General features: G+C 49.2%; 1 protein-coding gene across 3 annotated transcripts in view; it reads left to right on the top strand.

Moving 5' to 3' along the window:
- Nucleotides 1-12,546: 12,546 nt before the first annotated feature.
- TNR (tenascin R) overlaps nt 12,547-16,290 on the top strand; it is a 74,474-nt gene continuing 70,730 nt past the window's right edge. For 2 of the 3 annotated variants that reach the window (XM_074322510.2, XM_074322507.2), the window contains exons 1-2: nt 12,547-13,054; nt 15,526-16,002. In XM_074322510.2, coding sequence (XP_074178611.2) covers nt 12,547-13,054; nt 15,526-16,002 — 985 coding nt within the window. The remainder of the gene's footprint in view (nt 13,055-15,525; nt 16,003-16,290) is intronic. The other variant, XM_074322509.2, reaches the window with a different exon arrangement.

The following is a 16,290-nucleotide window of genomic DNA, read 5'->3' as shown; positions in this document are numbered from 1 at the left end:
CTATAGCCAGGTGAATAGCTTCAACCCCTGGTACCCCTCTGGTTTTCGGGAGTCCAGTTTCAGGGAGCAAACACAGCCCAGGAAGAACCAACGGATAATTTAGGAATCGATGTGGTTCTCTTTACATTGTAATCACCCCGCTCTGGAAAGCAGACCATTCCCTGGACGTTGTTGACCATCTGCGTGAAATTACGGCCCTCAATACTATGGGGCAAGAAAACGCACAATGTCCTGCTCAATTCAACAGTTACCAACTCACCATCCTGATTGTGCCTCTCTAAACACTGGGGCTGAGAAAAGACTGGAGAGGAAAGCTGTCCCATGAAGAACCTCTGAGCCACGCACAGATGGAGACCACCTGTGGCATCATTCTTCACGTTAGCAATGCTGACACCTTTCCACTGGTTACGTGCCGCATCAGAGTTTATACAGTATTTTCACATAGACTTGATTCTTACTCTGTCATTCCCACTCTTCAGATAGGGACACTGAGACTCAGAACAGTCACCTGACTTGTTCAAGCTCATCAGACCAGGAAAGGGAAGGGACAGGAGACCCAGAGAGATGTTGTGCCTTCAAGGCAGGTGCCCAGCCCACCAGGAAATGACCCCTCTCCCCAATCTCTCTGAGGGGCTCCCTGGAGGGGACGAGCTATGGCCAGCGCACAGCCAACAATCTCCATCAAATCCAAGGGCAAGAAGGCCACAAATCACTCCTTCATTTCTGAGAAGAATCAAGTAAATCCATCAGAGACTGACAGGGCCTGAGTAATCAGAGAATCCAGCTTTTCAGTGAAGATGGACGCGTGGCAGATAAAGACAATTGGGGGGTGTGAACGGTCTGACAGGTACCAAGGTCAATAATGAGAAACAATGTGACAGCGGCAGTAATCAAAAGAAAAGTGAGGGGGGAGACCTATGATCCTGAAACTCTCAGAGAGAGAGAGAGAGGGCAGACAGATCATTATTACCCTAACAATAAAAGGAGCTGATGGCTAGCAGAACAGCGTGTCCCCAGTCCCCTCAGAGTACCACACCCGCTCCTGGCAGCAGTTCTTCTGACAACACTTCTGGGAGGAAAATGTCAGAAACTGTGGAAGCAGGAAAAACCAATCTGTGTGACTATGCAGCCACCCGAGGAGAGAAGCCTGGCTGGGACCACGTCACATATACACATGACTGTATGCGTGTATTTAGAGAGACTGAGAACCGACTAAACTTCAGGATCTGTGCTCCATGCTGGGACAAAGGTTAACTGGATCACAGACCTGCCCTCTAGGGACCCTCCCTCAGGGGGACATGTTGGGGGGTGGGGGTGGGAACAACTCTGTGGATAACTACTGTGATAAGTGTGACAACCAGTTCTGCTTGAGCTCAGGGAGGGAGATAAGTGTCACAAATTCCTTCTCAGATGAAGGCTTCCCAACCCACTGGACACATCCCTTGACATCCCAAAAGACTTTGGAGCCAGGCTGCTGAAGTTTGAATCTTAGCGTCATCACTTAACGGCTTTGTGATTTGAGACGAGTCACCTAACTATCTCTCTGTGCCTCAATTTCCTCATCTGTAAAATGGGGGTGAGCATAGTAGCCTGTGTGATTGCTGTAAGATTAAATGAGTTAATATATAAAGACCTTAGCAGGGTGCCTGGCATGTGCCTAGATGACGTATGTGTCTGTCAAAGACAGACTTTCCTTTCTTCATGGTGCAACCCTGCCTGCTTATGGCGATAAGCGGACCTCACCAGGCTGTGCGGTTGTGTCTGACCAGCTTCACTGAAGGTGGTGGGGGTTTTCTTTCCAGTCAAATGCAGCAGATTTGCACAAACCCAGCCAGCAGTCCCACATTTTCAGTCCTCTAGGAAAAGCCCAGAGATCTTGTGATTTGAGAGAAAGGTGATAAGTATTCATAGTTGATTTCATACTGCGGACCCCACTTGTAGATCAAAAATTTGAATCGTTCTAGATACATGTGTGGGTCTAGACTCATGAAGGTATAATATTCCAGAACAGTAGTAGAAGGCATGTTACTGCCTACCTCACAATTATCTTCCAACACAGCCCCTGAGAGAGAAGGCATGAAAACGTCTCAGAAGCAGTTTGGGAAATAGGCCCCCGCGTGGGGCTTCCCATTCAAGTGACTCAGGCTGGTGTCTGGCTCAGCAGGGGGAAGAACACTTTTATGAGTTCCCTGCGGGAATCCTGTGTGAGAACAAACTAGGATCAAAGGAATAGGTTTTTCTCTTACAAACTCCAAAGAAGGGACTCAGTTTTGAGTGGTTGCTAGGGGAACCTGAGCCCCTCAAGGTGTCTTCCCCCAACTCTTCTAGGAGGCTTGTGAGATAAACCCACAGAGAGAAACAGAGGAAGGGACCCTCTGCTGACCAGCTTGGGCTGCTCCACTCTCTCTCCTCTGACCTTGGCTGCCAGACCCCACCCCACTTCCAGCCCTGAAGCTGAGACTCAAGGGTGGTGAACCCCTTTATTCTCACTCCAGCCAGCTTCTCATTAGAGCAGCTATAGATGGCCAAAGAGTGGAGCAGGGAGAAGGCTGAATTTTTATGGCTTGTTTTTTGCACCAATGAGCCTCAGTTTACTCATCTGTAAAGAGGGCCAATATACCCACCTTACAAACTTTAAAAAACGTGTAGGAGGATCACGTGAGACGATGTCTATGAAAGCATCTTGAATGCTACAATGAGCTCTGCACGTGCCAGGAGTGCTGTTACTCCGGCTCATGTTAGTGTTTTTCAAAAGGGGAAAGGTAGAAAGATCAATGTGAGAGAGAAAAAATGCTGAATCTTTTCACAGGCAATGAATCTTATTCTCTGCTATGGCATGAAACCACACTGAACCATGTCCACTGTTAGGTTAGTTGAAGGCTGTTGTTAAAATGAAAATGTCACTGTTATTTATGGTGCAAGGCCTACCTGTTCCCAAATAGGTTTCCGGAAGGCGTTAATTTATTGCCAATACTGGATCTTGTATTACTTTAGCATTTGACTGCTGAGGGAATGAGGCACAGAGGACAGGTGGGGACAGGAGAAATGTCTGCGTAAACAGCCCTTTCCAGGAAGCCAGGCCCCTGGTGGTTCCTGCAGGGATGAGCACGGGAAAGCTGCTGTCCATCAGTGAGCACTCCGGACCCGGACCGCCAGGGCGAGTAGCAGCTGAGCTGTTACCATCCTTATACCCCAAAGGAAACTTGGCAGAGAGGTTACCAGAACCGAGAAAGAGCGTCAGTCATGCACAGAAGGTCACCTTGAGAGAAGCAGTGCCCTCCCCCTGAGGGACACAGCCAGACCCGTGGCCCTCCCAGAGAGGAAGCCCCGACCCTCGTCTCCTGCGAGCTGGAGCTGCAGTCTCCTGCTGGAAAGCTCAAGAGAGATCAGGAAGGAGAAGTGTAGACAGAGGGTCTGGGGGTGGGGGCAGATGGGAGAGCTGCAAAAGTGTGTGTGCAGAGAGAGGGAGCCAGGCCCGGAGCAGCACACAGGAAGCCTGGGGGAGGAAGGAGAAGGTCCATCGGGGAGACCAGGACACCACACACAGGTTATTTCGGGGACAATCCCAGCCCATCAGAGACATTTTGCATCCTTTCATGGGCTTCTTTGTACCCTATGCAAATCGCACGTGGACTTCGGGAATCCTCCAAATATGCTTGGCTCACCAGTGCCTCAGCAAGCGGCTATACTCAGAGCCCCCTCCCTTTCGCCTGCATTCTTCATTCGTCAGAAAGGCAGCTGCTTGTAGCGAAATGGTCAATTTTTGTCTTTGTTCAGACTGAAAACATTTAAGTCCGATATTTTACAATACATCTTCCGAATTTAGCAGTCACTTAAACAACATTTGGATTTCACTGGAGCCCCCTTTTAACAATCAGGAACAGAGATGAGACTGTGTCACTTAATGGGGAGCGAAATGCCTTTTGTCGGGACAGAGCGGGAGAGAGAGGCAATTTTAGAAATTATGTTCCCTGAAAACTGTCACTCTCTAAAGTCATGGAGAAGGCTGAGCTGGGCCTCACCGACTAAATCACTGCAAACTAACATCAACAACAAGCAAAACAAATGTTTGAGTTTTTCGCATCGGAATTCATCTTTGGGACCAATTGCAACCACAGGTGTGAAAGGGTTTCTTAATCGTGTCCTGCCCCATCGGAGAAACACCGATGGCTCTGCAAGCCCACAGGACCCAGAGCACATTCATGAAGACGCCAGTCAAGACTCGCTGACATTGTCTTCGAACCTTTCATGCCTGAACACACACAGTCACCCCTAGGTCACCACCCCAGGGACCGTGCCCTCCCTCACGCATGGTGTCACTCTGAGTGAGGAGTCCCTCACTCACTTCCGCTGCCTTTTCCCCTCCTTTCAAACTCTTTCTAATTCATCAAGACCCATCGCAAAGGCCACCTTTTCCATAAAGGCTTCTCTAGAGCATCTTGCAGAGCACATGCTTCCTTCTGCTGGGCTTCCAGAAGAATTTCCCTAGACCGCTGATAGGATGCTCACCACGGTCGGCTGTTTACTCTCCACTGCCTTCCTCCTGGTTGCCTGGAGGGTTAGCTGAGGTTTCTCTAGCACACCCCTGACATCTCAATGAAGCCGAGCCCAGCTCCTGGCCTGCGATCGGTGTGTAACTGAACTGAATTAAGCAAGTTGTGCTCTACCCACCAGTAGTCTCAGCGCTTCCTCACATTTCAGTTAGAAAGTAATTACGTTATTTCATGCACTAGAAAATATAATTCACCTGTGTAGAGTCTTTGGGTCGGGGGGGTGCTATTTTTTGCTCTAAGAGACAATTTACACAATGAAGAAAAAAACTCCTTTACACCTTTAGAGTTGAATTTTCATAAGCTGTCACCTCCAACATACAAGTCATCTGAAGAAATTAATGCATATCCAATAGAAAAGCAATTATTCTGCTCCTCCTGGAAGGATCAACTCCAATATAGTTATGTCATAATTGAAAACAGCATGAATTTGATATTTGAATCTGTCATTAGGTATTTTTAGAGCAGATGAAGTATCTGGTATTCTGCCTGTGGGTGGGTATAATTTTTAAAGGTGACTATTCCTAAGATTTGTTAGTTTCTAAAGGCCCTAGAAATCAAACAAACAATTTCTACATTTACAATGATAACTAATTAGATGTTCTGAGGCCACGTTTATAAATTGTCATGGTCCCACGTTGGCGTCCTGGACCCACTGGCTCATGGACATCAAGCCCTAGAAGCATTGCTCATACATGATCAGCTCCTTTTCTCATAGGCCCACACAGGGCGTGTAAGTTATATTCATAATCTAGTTTTAATGGAGTTTTAAACTTTTGCAAAGACTGAAGATGGTCCTTTCAGAGGCAGAGAACTTCCCCGCATTTGACCTTGGGGCTCCAGTGAACTCTGCTTATGCTTTGCCCTTTGACCCCTCTTCCCACTGCTCCCCATAACTCTATCCACCTTTCTGGCAACACCCCTCCATCTGGACTGGGTCCCTACCTCTTTAGGAGGCCTCCTTCCATTACTTCTCCCACACCTACCTCTGTTCACTGTTAGGAGTTCCTATTAAACTTAAAATGAGTGATTTTCAGCGTAATAATAAAAATGGACCGCCTTGCTTTCTCTTTCCATTTTATGTGTAGGAGTTTAGTCTTCTCAACTAGATTATAAGGCCCATGAGGGCAAAGACCGCTTTTTCTATTCTGAACCAATTTCTCCATCTGTTCTAAAGAGCATCTCAGGCAGGTGATAGAAATCGTTGGTCTGGGCTACAGTATTACTGGCAATCTTTCTTACAAGGAATTTGCTTTGCAGTTTTATTAAATGTAAAGAAGATAAAGATGAAAAATAAGACGATGACTCTTCAAGAAGAATAATTGAACAGCAAAGGGTGACACGCTGTTCTCCCAGCTCAAGGAGCACAGACGAAAAACAAATATTAATGGTAGCAAAAGGTCAGACTGTTGGAAGAATTTTTGGCCAAAATAGTTGACACTAATTAGGAATTAATTATTTATATCCTGCCTACCTCCAAAGGATAGAAACCACTGATGGAGGGAGGCTGTGGCATCTGTAACTGAACTGAGAGTCTGGAAATAGGATTCAGGATTTAGCTTAGCTCAATTGGGCAATTCATTCCCATACTTTAAGCATCATCTATAAACTAGGAATAGTCCCATCAACTGTTGTAAGTGTTAAACAGGGCTATATTTAATGTATATACTTATATGTATGTCTTCAAATGCTCTCCAGATGTTAAGAATTCTCTGGGGTCTATAAAAATTGGATCAATTCTCACCTAAATGGGCTCTCTATTAACCAAAAGTCACGGAGGAAACCTGGAAGGCAGACTGTCAGCTGCCCAAAAGGAAATAGGTTCCTCCCAGGGGTAAAATTTCCCCAGCCTTCCCAGTTGTGTTGTAAAATGGGAATACACACTTGGGTGACCTCACACTCACTTCCAATCGCGAGACTTCATTCCTCCCTTGGTATTAGTCCCTTGCTTGAGCTCCGACACCCTAATTTTCAGATGAAGAAGGAATTGCTCTGAGAGGTCAAGTCCATTAGTGTTTTCACAGACCGTACAAGACAGAGCCAGAGGACAAGACCAGAAGCCGGATCCCACATCCCAGCCACTGTGACTTCTCTAGTCCACATTGACACAAAGCCACGAACAAACTGGGCTGACCACTGGTACCGAAACATAATTGGGCTCCTTCCGGTTCTGTACCAAACACCCATCCTGAAGATTCCCAACGGGGGCTCATCAGCGTGCACGCAGCTCAGGAGCCTTGGGCAGCCAGACCTGGTGCGAGGCGACGCCCAAGCCTGGCTTCGCATACCCTCCCACACTGCTCTGTTCCACGGCCTTCTGACAGCTCTGGGCCAGCCATGCAGCCCTGTCTGCAGGGAGTTTTCTGCCCTCAGGTTCTTCTCAGAAATCTGACAGGCCCAATAAAGTCTCCGCTGATGGAGAGAGCGGGCTCCGCGTCGTCCCAGCACTCCTGGCGCTGCCTCCGCTGACACAATGGGGCCGGCTGTAATCACATTACACCTCGTCTTTCATAATTACTCTCTTTCTCCCAGTGACAGAGTATCCCAACGGCAGGGAAGGGAACTATTTTTAAACTATTTCTAACTAAAAAAAAGAAAAAAAAGCCAGAATCATTTTTTCACAGATATAGTTCTGGTTTATAAATCATCCCTAGGGACAGAGTGGGGACTAAAGTTGGCAGAAGCTAGAAATCCGAATAGAGCGCTGGATGCCCATATTCCCCCTATAAGAGATCGCCTCTCCCAACCAGCCCCACAACCTACACATTCATTTGTTTCTCTCCCTTTTTGTCCCTGAGGTCTCTCTGCCCATGTTCATCTCTTCTATCCCCTCTCTGACTCTAAGAGAAAAACAAAAGTACAAAGGCACAGCTTCCGTGTGAGTGACTTCTGGCCTTTTCTCTTCCTCTCCGTCCCCTCCCAGACCTCCCTCCCACCCCACACCCCATCTTCTTGCGGCTGGTTCTCCCCTCCCTTCTCCTCCAGTCTGTGTAAAGGTGAGGGCCTGCCGAATATTTTTCTATAACAGTAACAAAGCTCTTCAATGTGAGGAAATAAAGTCAGGCGAGGGCATGGGGCAGGGGCAGGGGAGGTCGGTAAGGGAAAGGAAAGCCATTTTAAGAACAAGCTTAGCAGGGGGCAAGAGCTTTAGCCAAGCTCCAGACCTCCCGGGACAGGAGGGGACAGGACACTGTACTTCAGTAACTTGGTACCAACTTGGCTGGAAGACCATCCTGCCATCCTCGTATCTCTTACAAATTACCCGGAGACACCTCTGGTGCCGGCCACGGTAATTATACTGATAAGGAAGCAGGAAAGGAGGCAATGAATCAGCGGCAGCTCATGGATTTCCTGAGTATCAATCTATCGAATTACTGCAACTCTCCGGCACTGTCATGTGTGGGGTCAATAACGATCTGTCTTGTTCACCACGGTCAGTGTATCATTGCATCGGGAGTCTATTATCTGTCCCTCAGGTTTATATTGTCTCACTCTACCTATAGAACTCTTGTCTGATCCCCTGGCCAGCCGGGCACACTGCCACGTTTTTTCCCCCTCCATTTGCTCTGCTTTTCCCTCCCTTCTCCCACCTCCACTTCATGTCTGGCCCATTTTGCTTCTAGTCCTGAGTCTTACTAGCTCTAATCAGAGGACGCATCTGAGAGATAGGAAGGTAGTGAAGGGAGAAGAAAAGGCTCTGCTGGTCCCCTCCAGCTTCCTAAGTTGCTTTTGGTGACAGATTTTGTATCTAGCTCAGCGATGCAGCCACCACCTCACACCAAAGCCAGACCATGGGTCTCAGAGCATGTAGGACCCACCTAAAGGAGACAGAGGTATCAAATACAGCACCTGGGTATGCCAAGGATTAGACCAGCCCTTCCTCGGAGGAAGTTGTGAAACTCTGCCCACCAGCATGGCTGAAAAGTGCCACAGAAAGAGACCTGGAGAACAGTCAGCATTCCTAGAGATATAGAGGAATGGGACACAGAGAAAGAAGCAAGAAAGGAAAGCTTTCAGAGACACAAGGAAGAAAGGCCACTTTGAAATAATTATTACGTGACACGAGCTTAGCAAAACTAAAGGCACAGTTATTAAGCAAGCATTAAATAAATGTTAGTTTTATTGCCCCTTCTGCAGGCTTCAGATGAAGAGAGAAAAATGAAGCCCCTCATGCCATCCATCCCACCCTCTCTCCCCACCTGCCCCTGGAAGCAGACACACAAGAGAAAAGCAGAGAGGTCTGTGGTGTGGTTAACAATGGCTGTGACTGAATGTGGTGGGGACTCACCAGAGGGAACTCAGAGCAGTAAATGATGTCACAGGAACTGGGGCCCCCGTGGCTTTCTAGAACCGCTGTCTCAGTGGGGAATTGTCCTGCCAAAGGGCAAATTTAAAAAATGCCTCCCGGCTCCTCTAGGAACAAAGTTTCCTGGTTTAGAATTGCTCTTGATTCTTTGGGACGCAGTGGAGACTGGGCACCATAGACAAGCCCTCCCTCCAGGAGAGACGGAAGTGATTTCTGGGGTAGTAGCCTGGATGGGTGGGAAAACACCAAGCTGAAAGTCATCGCTGTCAGGAAGTCCTAAATCTGATCCTACGAGAAAAAAGTGTTCGTTTGTAAGTCTTTTCATGAGCATGGTCTGTGGCCCCTAATTAAAGCTGGCTGAGACATAGCCGTGAAGGGTAGACTATGGTCAGCGCGATCTGGGTTCAGTCTTGGCTGCTCTGCTCATTAGCTGTGCAGCGCTGGTCAAATTCCTTGGCCTTTCCTGAAGCTCATTTTCCTCATCTCAAATAATAGAAAACAAAAGAGGACCTACCATCATAGCGAAATCACCACAGAGCCCTGTTGGTTGTTTACAGCCAATCTGATTCATCGATGCCTCTTCTGATTGGTCGTTGCCTGAGCCAGACCAGTTACTAAATATCACTCCCCCCTCTCCTACAGGGTTGTTGTCAGGAACGAACGAAATAATATAAGGAAAATGCTTGGCTTGGTGCCTGGTAAATGCCCAGTTAGCTGTTGGTATTTGTTATGGATCGAATCGTGTCCCACGGAGAAGATAATGTTGACGTTCTTACCCCCAGTACCTCAGAATGTGACCTTATTGGGAAATAAGGTCATTACAGATGTAATTAGTTACGATGCGGTCATCCTGAGTGATGGGCCCCTGATCTAAAATGACTGATGTCCTTGAAAGAAGATGGCCATGTGAAGACACAGAGACACAGGGAGAAGGTCCTGTGATACAGAGACGAAAATTGGAGTGAGGCATCTACAAGCCAAGGAATGCCAAGTGTTGCCGGCTGTCACCAGACGCTAGGCAAGAGGCATGGAATAGATTTTTCCCTCAGAGCACTCAGAAGGATCTAACATTGCTGACGTCTTGATTTGGGCCTTCTTGTATAGTTTTAAGCTACCCAGTTCATGGTGGTTTGGTATGGCAACCCCAGGAGACGAACACAGTCTATAGTGGGTAGATTCCTCAAAGGCCATGAACTCCTAAAGTAACAGGAAAGAAAAGTCTTTAACATTCATTTTAGTCCAGTCTCTTACGTGATGCTTGAAAGCCCATCTTCAGCATTCTTATTAAGTAGTCTTTCAGCTTGTGCCTGAACCCCTCCAGTGACCATGAACTCACAACCTATCATGACAACACAATAGCTCTGACTGTTACAAAAGCTATTCCTTACATGGAGCCCAAACTCTGTTTCCCCATAGATTCCTCCACTGGGTAGAAACTACCTCCCTTGCCATATACAAGTCCAATCCCTTAGCATTTAACATCCCTTCAAATACTTGCATTTCACTGAACATGCCATGTGCTTGCACATATCAGAGTTTTAGCAAATGCAATTTCTTTTGTGTATAATGAACTTCTGTCTTCTCAACCTAAAGAGTGATCTATTAAAATCCAGTTCTGTATGACATATCTCCTCACAGACTAATTTATGCTGTGGGCAAAAACAGTACCAACATCTGTGCTTTGGGAAACCCAAGGGTCATATCTCTCTCGTGTACTACACATCTGCTATGAATCCTCAGGGGCTCTCTGTTTGTCATAGTCAGGGACCCAGACTGAGAAAGCAGCCACCAGCCTGAACATGGCCAGTCACTCTGGCAGTCACTCTGGAGGGTCTCCCCTCAGGGATTAATGCCCCAGCCCAGAATGGACACATACCACTTTTTCTCACAACTTATTAGCCAGTCCTAGTGGCACGGCCTCACCTAACCAACAGGAGGCCCAAAAATATAGTCATGGACAAGATAGTCCTACCACGTGTCTGGAAGCCAGGCCAGAAACCTTTGGCCAGGGGCACTGATGACCACCCCACCCCCTCTGAGTAGTTTTCCCCACTGTCCCAGGCACAGCTGCTTGGTTCACCTGTAGCCCTCCAGAGCATTTTGTGTCCTTGTTAGTCCCAGTAATGATCACGTTACAATGTCATTATATACATGGTTGCCTCTCCTCCATGAGACTGAGCGTTTCTCGAGGACAGGACTAGATCATAATAAATACTTGTGATGTGGATGTATTTAAGAACAGTGACCATACTTCCAGTCAAAGCCAAAGTCCTATCAGTGGTTACAAGGCCATCTCTGATCTGGATAAGGAAAGAACCAGAACCATCATTCTGGTCCAGAAACCATATTTATTTTAGTGAATGCCAGGTACTAGTTAAGTGGTGTACAGATAATAACTCAATCATCACTACAATTCTGTAAGGTAGGTACTATTATTATACCCACCTTATAGATGGAGAAACTGAGGCCCAGATGATCTACTCACAGCTAGAAAACAACACAAAGGAGCTGGGTTGGAACCAAGGCAGTCTGACTCCACAGTCTGGATCTTATGTTTGTACTGAAATCGTAACCTCTCCAGGCAGAATTTGCTCCACTGTGAGATGGGAATAATCATAACGCTCCATCATAGGGTTTTCTGAGGGTCGAGTAAGGTCGCATGTGAGCCGCACAGAGCAGTCTCTACACAGCACACGTTAGCTTCATTTGTTGCCTTCTCCTCAGACTCATTGTTACTCACACCCCATCCCTTCGTCCTTCATCTTCTTAGTAGCTCTAACGCTGCCTTAGACGTAAAGTTTGTTAAGCCTCTTTTCTGTTTTACATAGGGAATAAAAAAGAAACACAATTTCTGTAAAACTGGTTTGCATTACAGTAAATGGATTGTTCTCTGGGGTTCTTGGTGAGTCGGTAACCAGCAGAGGAGCTAATTTATTATTTTAGCAATTTAAACAGGACCTCGGCAGAAAGGGCCCCGGTGATCACTAAGCACTGGGACGGTACTAATGAGAAGATTAGAAGAAAGTTCAGCACAAACAGTCCCAGATCATCACAAATGGACCCAAGGATTATTAACAACCACAATTACCTGGAACTGTATTATCTGCCTGGTTGGTTACTCTAAAGTCAACTTGTATTGAAGAGATGAGCTTAGCGGGGTTGATAAGTTACTTTGAAGTGGCTGGCAGGGCTCCTTCATAATAAATATCTGGGGAAAGACGAGGGTGTGGCTAAGCTTCCACAATGCCCTTCATCCTAATTCTCACCCAAAAGGGAGAGGAAGCTCTGAGCTCTGGGAGGAATAGCCTCTCCACTGGGCTCCCGGGGGCCCATCCTTGCAGGCCTTCTTTGCTGGAACCACTTGCCCACCCAGGGGGCCAGACTCATGAGTTCTAGGTAAGTCTTCTGGAAATCAAAACGTCCTTCTGCAGAAGCGGCGTCCATTTCAGGGATCCATCCCTCTAGGGGACAAAGCCCCGGGCTTTTAGGATGCTGGTAGTCACCGTCCCTTCCCGACCTCCCCTTTGAAAAGCTCCAGCTGCCTGCTCTGTGGCTTTTCAGGACTGTGTGCAGCGTGAGATTCCCAGTGCGGGTCTCAGAGGGCGTCTTGCTCCTGCTTTCTCTTGCAGATCCCTCCACGCTGCGCTGCGTGCTGCAGGCTCATCTGGACCCCAGAGCTGTGCTGAGAGGATGGGGGCTGACGGGGAAACAGTGGTCCTGAGGAACATGCTCCTTGGCGCCCACCTGCTCCTCCTGGGCTCCATGCTCCAGCCCTCGGAGTGTCAGCTGGAGGTGCCCACGGAAAGCGTGGAGAGACAGGCAGTGGAGGAGGAGGGAGGCGTCCCCAGCATCGCCAACTACAACACGTCCGACAAAGAGCCGCCCGTGGTCTTCAGCCACGTGTACAACATCAACGTGCCCCTGGACAGCCTCTGCTCCTCGGGGCTGGAGGCCTCGGCTGAGCAGGAGGTGAGTGCAGGAGACGAGGCACCGGCAGAGTACCTGGGCCAGACTTCCGACCCGGAGACCCAGGTCACCTTCACCCACAGGATCAACCTGCCCAAGAAGGCCTGCCCGTGCGCTGGCTCAGCCCAGGTGCTGCAGGAGCTGAGGACCCGGGTGGAGATGCTGGAGAGAGAGGTGTCAGTGCTGCGGGACCAGTGCAATGGCAACTGCTGCCAGGAAGGTGCGGCCACAGGTAGGGCCGGGGAGCAGGAACTTGCCGTGGGTCTCCCGAGGGGCAGGGGAGGGCTGAGCGGAGAGGGAGAGCCCGCAGCCGCTCCCTCTGGACACCCCCGCCCTCTTCAAGCAGAAGGAAACCAGAGCCCCAGGCTGCAGCTCTCTGTTAACACATCCCTAAGATCTAAATGCCATCCTTGGCGTGGGGGGCAGGCGGGACTCAGCACCGCTTGCTTAGCCAGTTTGAAATACATTAACCTGATTTTGGGGGGATGAGTCAGGTACATCCGTTCAGTACAGCGACTTCTGTGGTGAGCAGGGAATTCGATGTCTGTCTTCATTCACCTTTGGTTTTCACAGGCTGTTGAATGGATATCTATCCGTGTTACCCTGAGGGACTAGAGAATGCAGGCGCTGCGTTCACTCAGGCACAGCCTTTCTCTCATCTGAATACATGATAGTCATCAAGATCCCCGAGTACCTGTCCCTGTCTTCTCCATGAAGCCGGAAGTTGTGGCCCCTGCCGCCTCCACCAGCACACGCACACGTACACACACATTCACAGAGCTTATTCCACCCCCCAAAAGGCTGAGTGTCCAAGACAAGTATCTCTAGCCTCACCCACCCCTGACTATTAACACTTATGGGTCACTGTCTGTGACGCTCTGAGAGAAGTCATTACGTCTCCAGAGCCAGACTGCCCGAGTTCAAATCCTGGCTCTGCTACTTACTAGCTTATGACTTAAGCGAGTTCCACACCTGTGCCTTCCTTTCCCCATTGACAAATGGTAACAGACTGTAATTGCAAGGAGTTGCTAAATGTCAAAGCATCTCTTCACATGAAACCCTGGCTTCTAGTAAGCCCCACATAAGCAATAGCTGTGACCAGCAGACCGTCAATGAGCAGAAATTGTGTCTGTCCCCTTATGGGCCCATCTCCTCTCACCCAAGAGGTACCTTAGATTCATGCCAACTCATTCCCTAATGAGAAGAGGAATTTGTCTTACTATCTTGGGTTCAAGCTTTCGCTTCTATGGGGTTCAATATCCCCAGGCTTTCACAGGAATGACAGCAGAAGGTGGCAGGCATGGCATTTTCACAGGGCCCAGAGGACTCGCATGTCCAGAGGGACATCACACATGTTCACCCAGAGACACAGTGAGATTTGGGGCAGTCGTTGAGTAGCGAGATATTTCATGGGTCTTCTCACCTCTTTCTCCACCTCACAACCAAAACTATAAATAAACAACCTGAAGAAGAGAAGAAAGTCCAGTTTTTCAGACCCCCATTCCTCAGTGACATCTGTCAGGTCAGTTCGCTTTTTCCATGGAGCCAGGAATAGAGGGAAGCCATAGCTGTCTGTGGACATGGGCTCTTTGCTGCCCAGGACACTAGGCAGCTTTTATGGGTGGCTTTTTATCTGTTTCCTACCTGGCTCCCTGACAGACGTGGAAAATTATACAAGTGAGAGCTATGTTAAACAATGTCAGTGTAGTATCCTTTCAGAACCCCAGGGGCTGCGTGAAGTGGCAGAATTAAACAGGATATAACTTACTGGACTTCATGTCCCCAGGGCCAAGTGCAGAGAAGGATGCCAAACAGGGACTGGATTGGCGTTTGCTCAATACGTTTGTGTGATTCATGTTGGCCAGATAAATTCACCACTGTAGTTATAGAGCGGTAAGCGCTAGGACAGAGGTATGCGTCGAATCCTGAAACGATCGCAGCAAACAGTCTCTCAATGAGACTGAGTTTCCAGGAAGCCTTTGCGGTGACCCTGGTGCTGAGTTGTGATGAATGAGCAGAGCTCCACGGCAGGCAGCAGAGGGAGTAGGATGGGTCTATACGACCTTGCCCTGAATAGCAGGCTCAGCGCTCAGCCTACATCCCCTCGGGGCCCCTTCTGTCCCCACAGCACCTGCGTGTCTTTGTCAGGGGCTGTCCTTGGGCTGTGGGGACCTCCTTGGCTTGCCTGGAGAGAGAATGGAAGAGCCTGGGCACTTATACACCCAGGGACAGCTTTTAGCCCAGGGTCACGTGTCACCTGCTCTGTGACCAGAGCATCCTGCAGGATGGAACCCACGTTACCACCACCCCCCCCAGGACGTGGTGTGATAATGCAGCCTGGTTTGGGCTTCTTCCCTCCCCCAATCTTCCCCTGTCCCCAACCAGTTTCTCCTGCGAGCACTTTCTAATAAGTCCCTTTCACCTGACTCCTCATATAAAGGCTCCTCCTCGGGAACCAAAGCTGAGACACACTGAGGGGGGGCTCTTGACGACAAGCGACCCGCTCCCATCCATCCTCGCCCACAGCACTGTGCGAGGCACAGACAACACGTCAGGTGAAATAGTTATGAAACTGATTACACAGGCTGAGCTTAACTCTCAGCAACATAAATCTGATCAGAGAGGTCTCTCCCCACCCCTCCCCATGCACCATCTACAGGAGGTGCCACTGCTGCCCTCTGACCTTCTCCTTGGCCTTTCCAGGACAGCTGGACTATATCCCTCACTGCAGTGGCCACGGCAACTTTAGCTTCAAGTCCTGTGGCTGCATCTGCCACGAAGGCTGGTTTGGCAAGAACTGCTCAGAGCCCTACTGTCCCCTGGGCTGCTCCAGCCGGGGCGTGTGTGTGGATGGCCAGTGCGTCTGCGACAGTGAATACAGTGGTGAGGACTGCTCTGAACTCCGGTGCCCGACCGACTGCAGCTCCCGGGGGCTCTGCGTGGACGGGGAGTGTGTCTGTGAAGAGCCCTACGCGGGCGAGGACTGCAGCGAGCTGAGGTGCCCCGGGGACTGCTCGGGGAAAGGGAGATGCGCCAATGGTACCTGCTTATGCCAGGAGGGCTACGTTGGTGAGGACTGCAGCCAGCAGCGGTGTCTGAACGCATGCAGTGGGCGAGGACGCTGCCAGGAGGGGCTCTGCTTCTGCGAAGAGGGCTTCCGGGGCCCTGACTGCTCGGCAGGTAGGAAGGGAAGCTCTGAGGGGCATCTGGCCAGCGTGGTCCAGCAAACTGACTGGAAGGGGAAAGTGAGATGGAGGGAAGGTGAAGTTTAGGGAAAATGATTCCCAATTGGGTTGTGTTCATTTGCTTCCCAAGAGCGCTGATTTCTTGAGTCCGTCCCAATTGATGAGGCCAATTTGACCGGGGGGGGGGGGGGGGGCAGAAACCAGAAAAGGTCGAGTTCAGGATGAAAGATGGCGCTTACCCTTGGACTGGAGCAAAGGCAATGGTAATGGTGACAGCATTGCA

Source organism: Rhinolophus sinicus, chromosome 11 (genome assembly GCF_057876585.1).
Source record: "Rhinolophus sinicus isolate RSI-liver-muscle chromosome 11, RSI-T2T, whole genome shotgun sequence".
Taxonomy (NCBI): Eukaryota; Metazoa; Chordata; class Mammalia; order Chiroptera; family Rhinolophidae; genus Rhinolophus; species Rhinolophus sinicus.
This window is presented reverse-complemented; position numbering and strand designations above follow the sequence as displayed.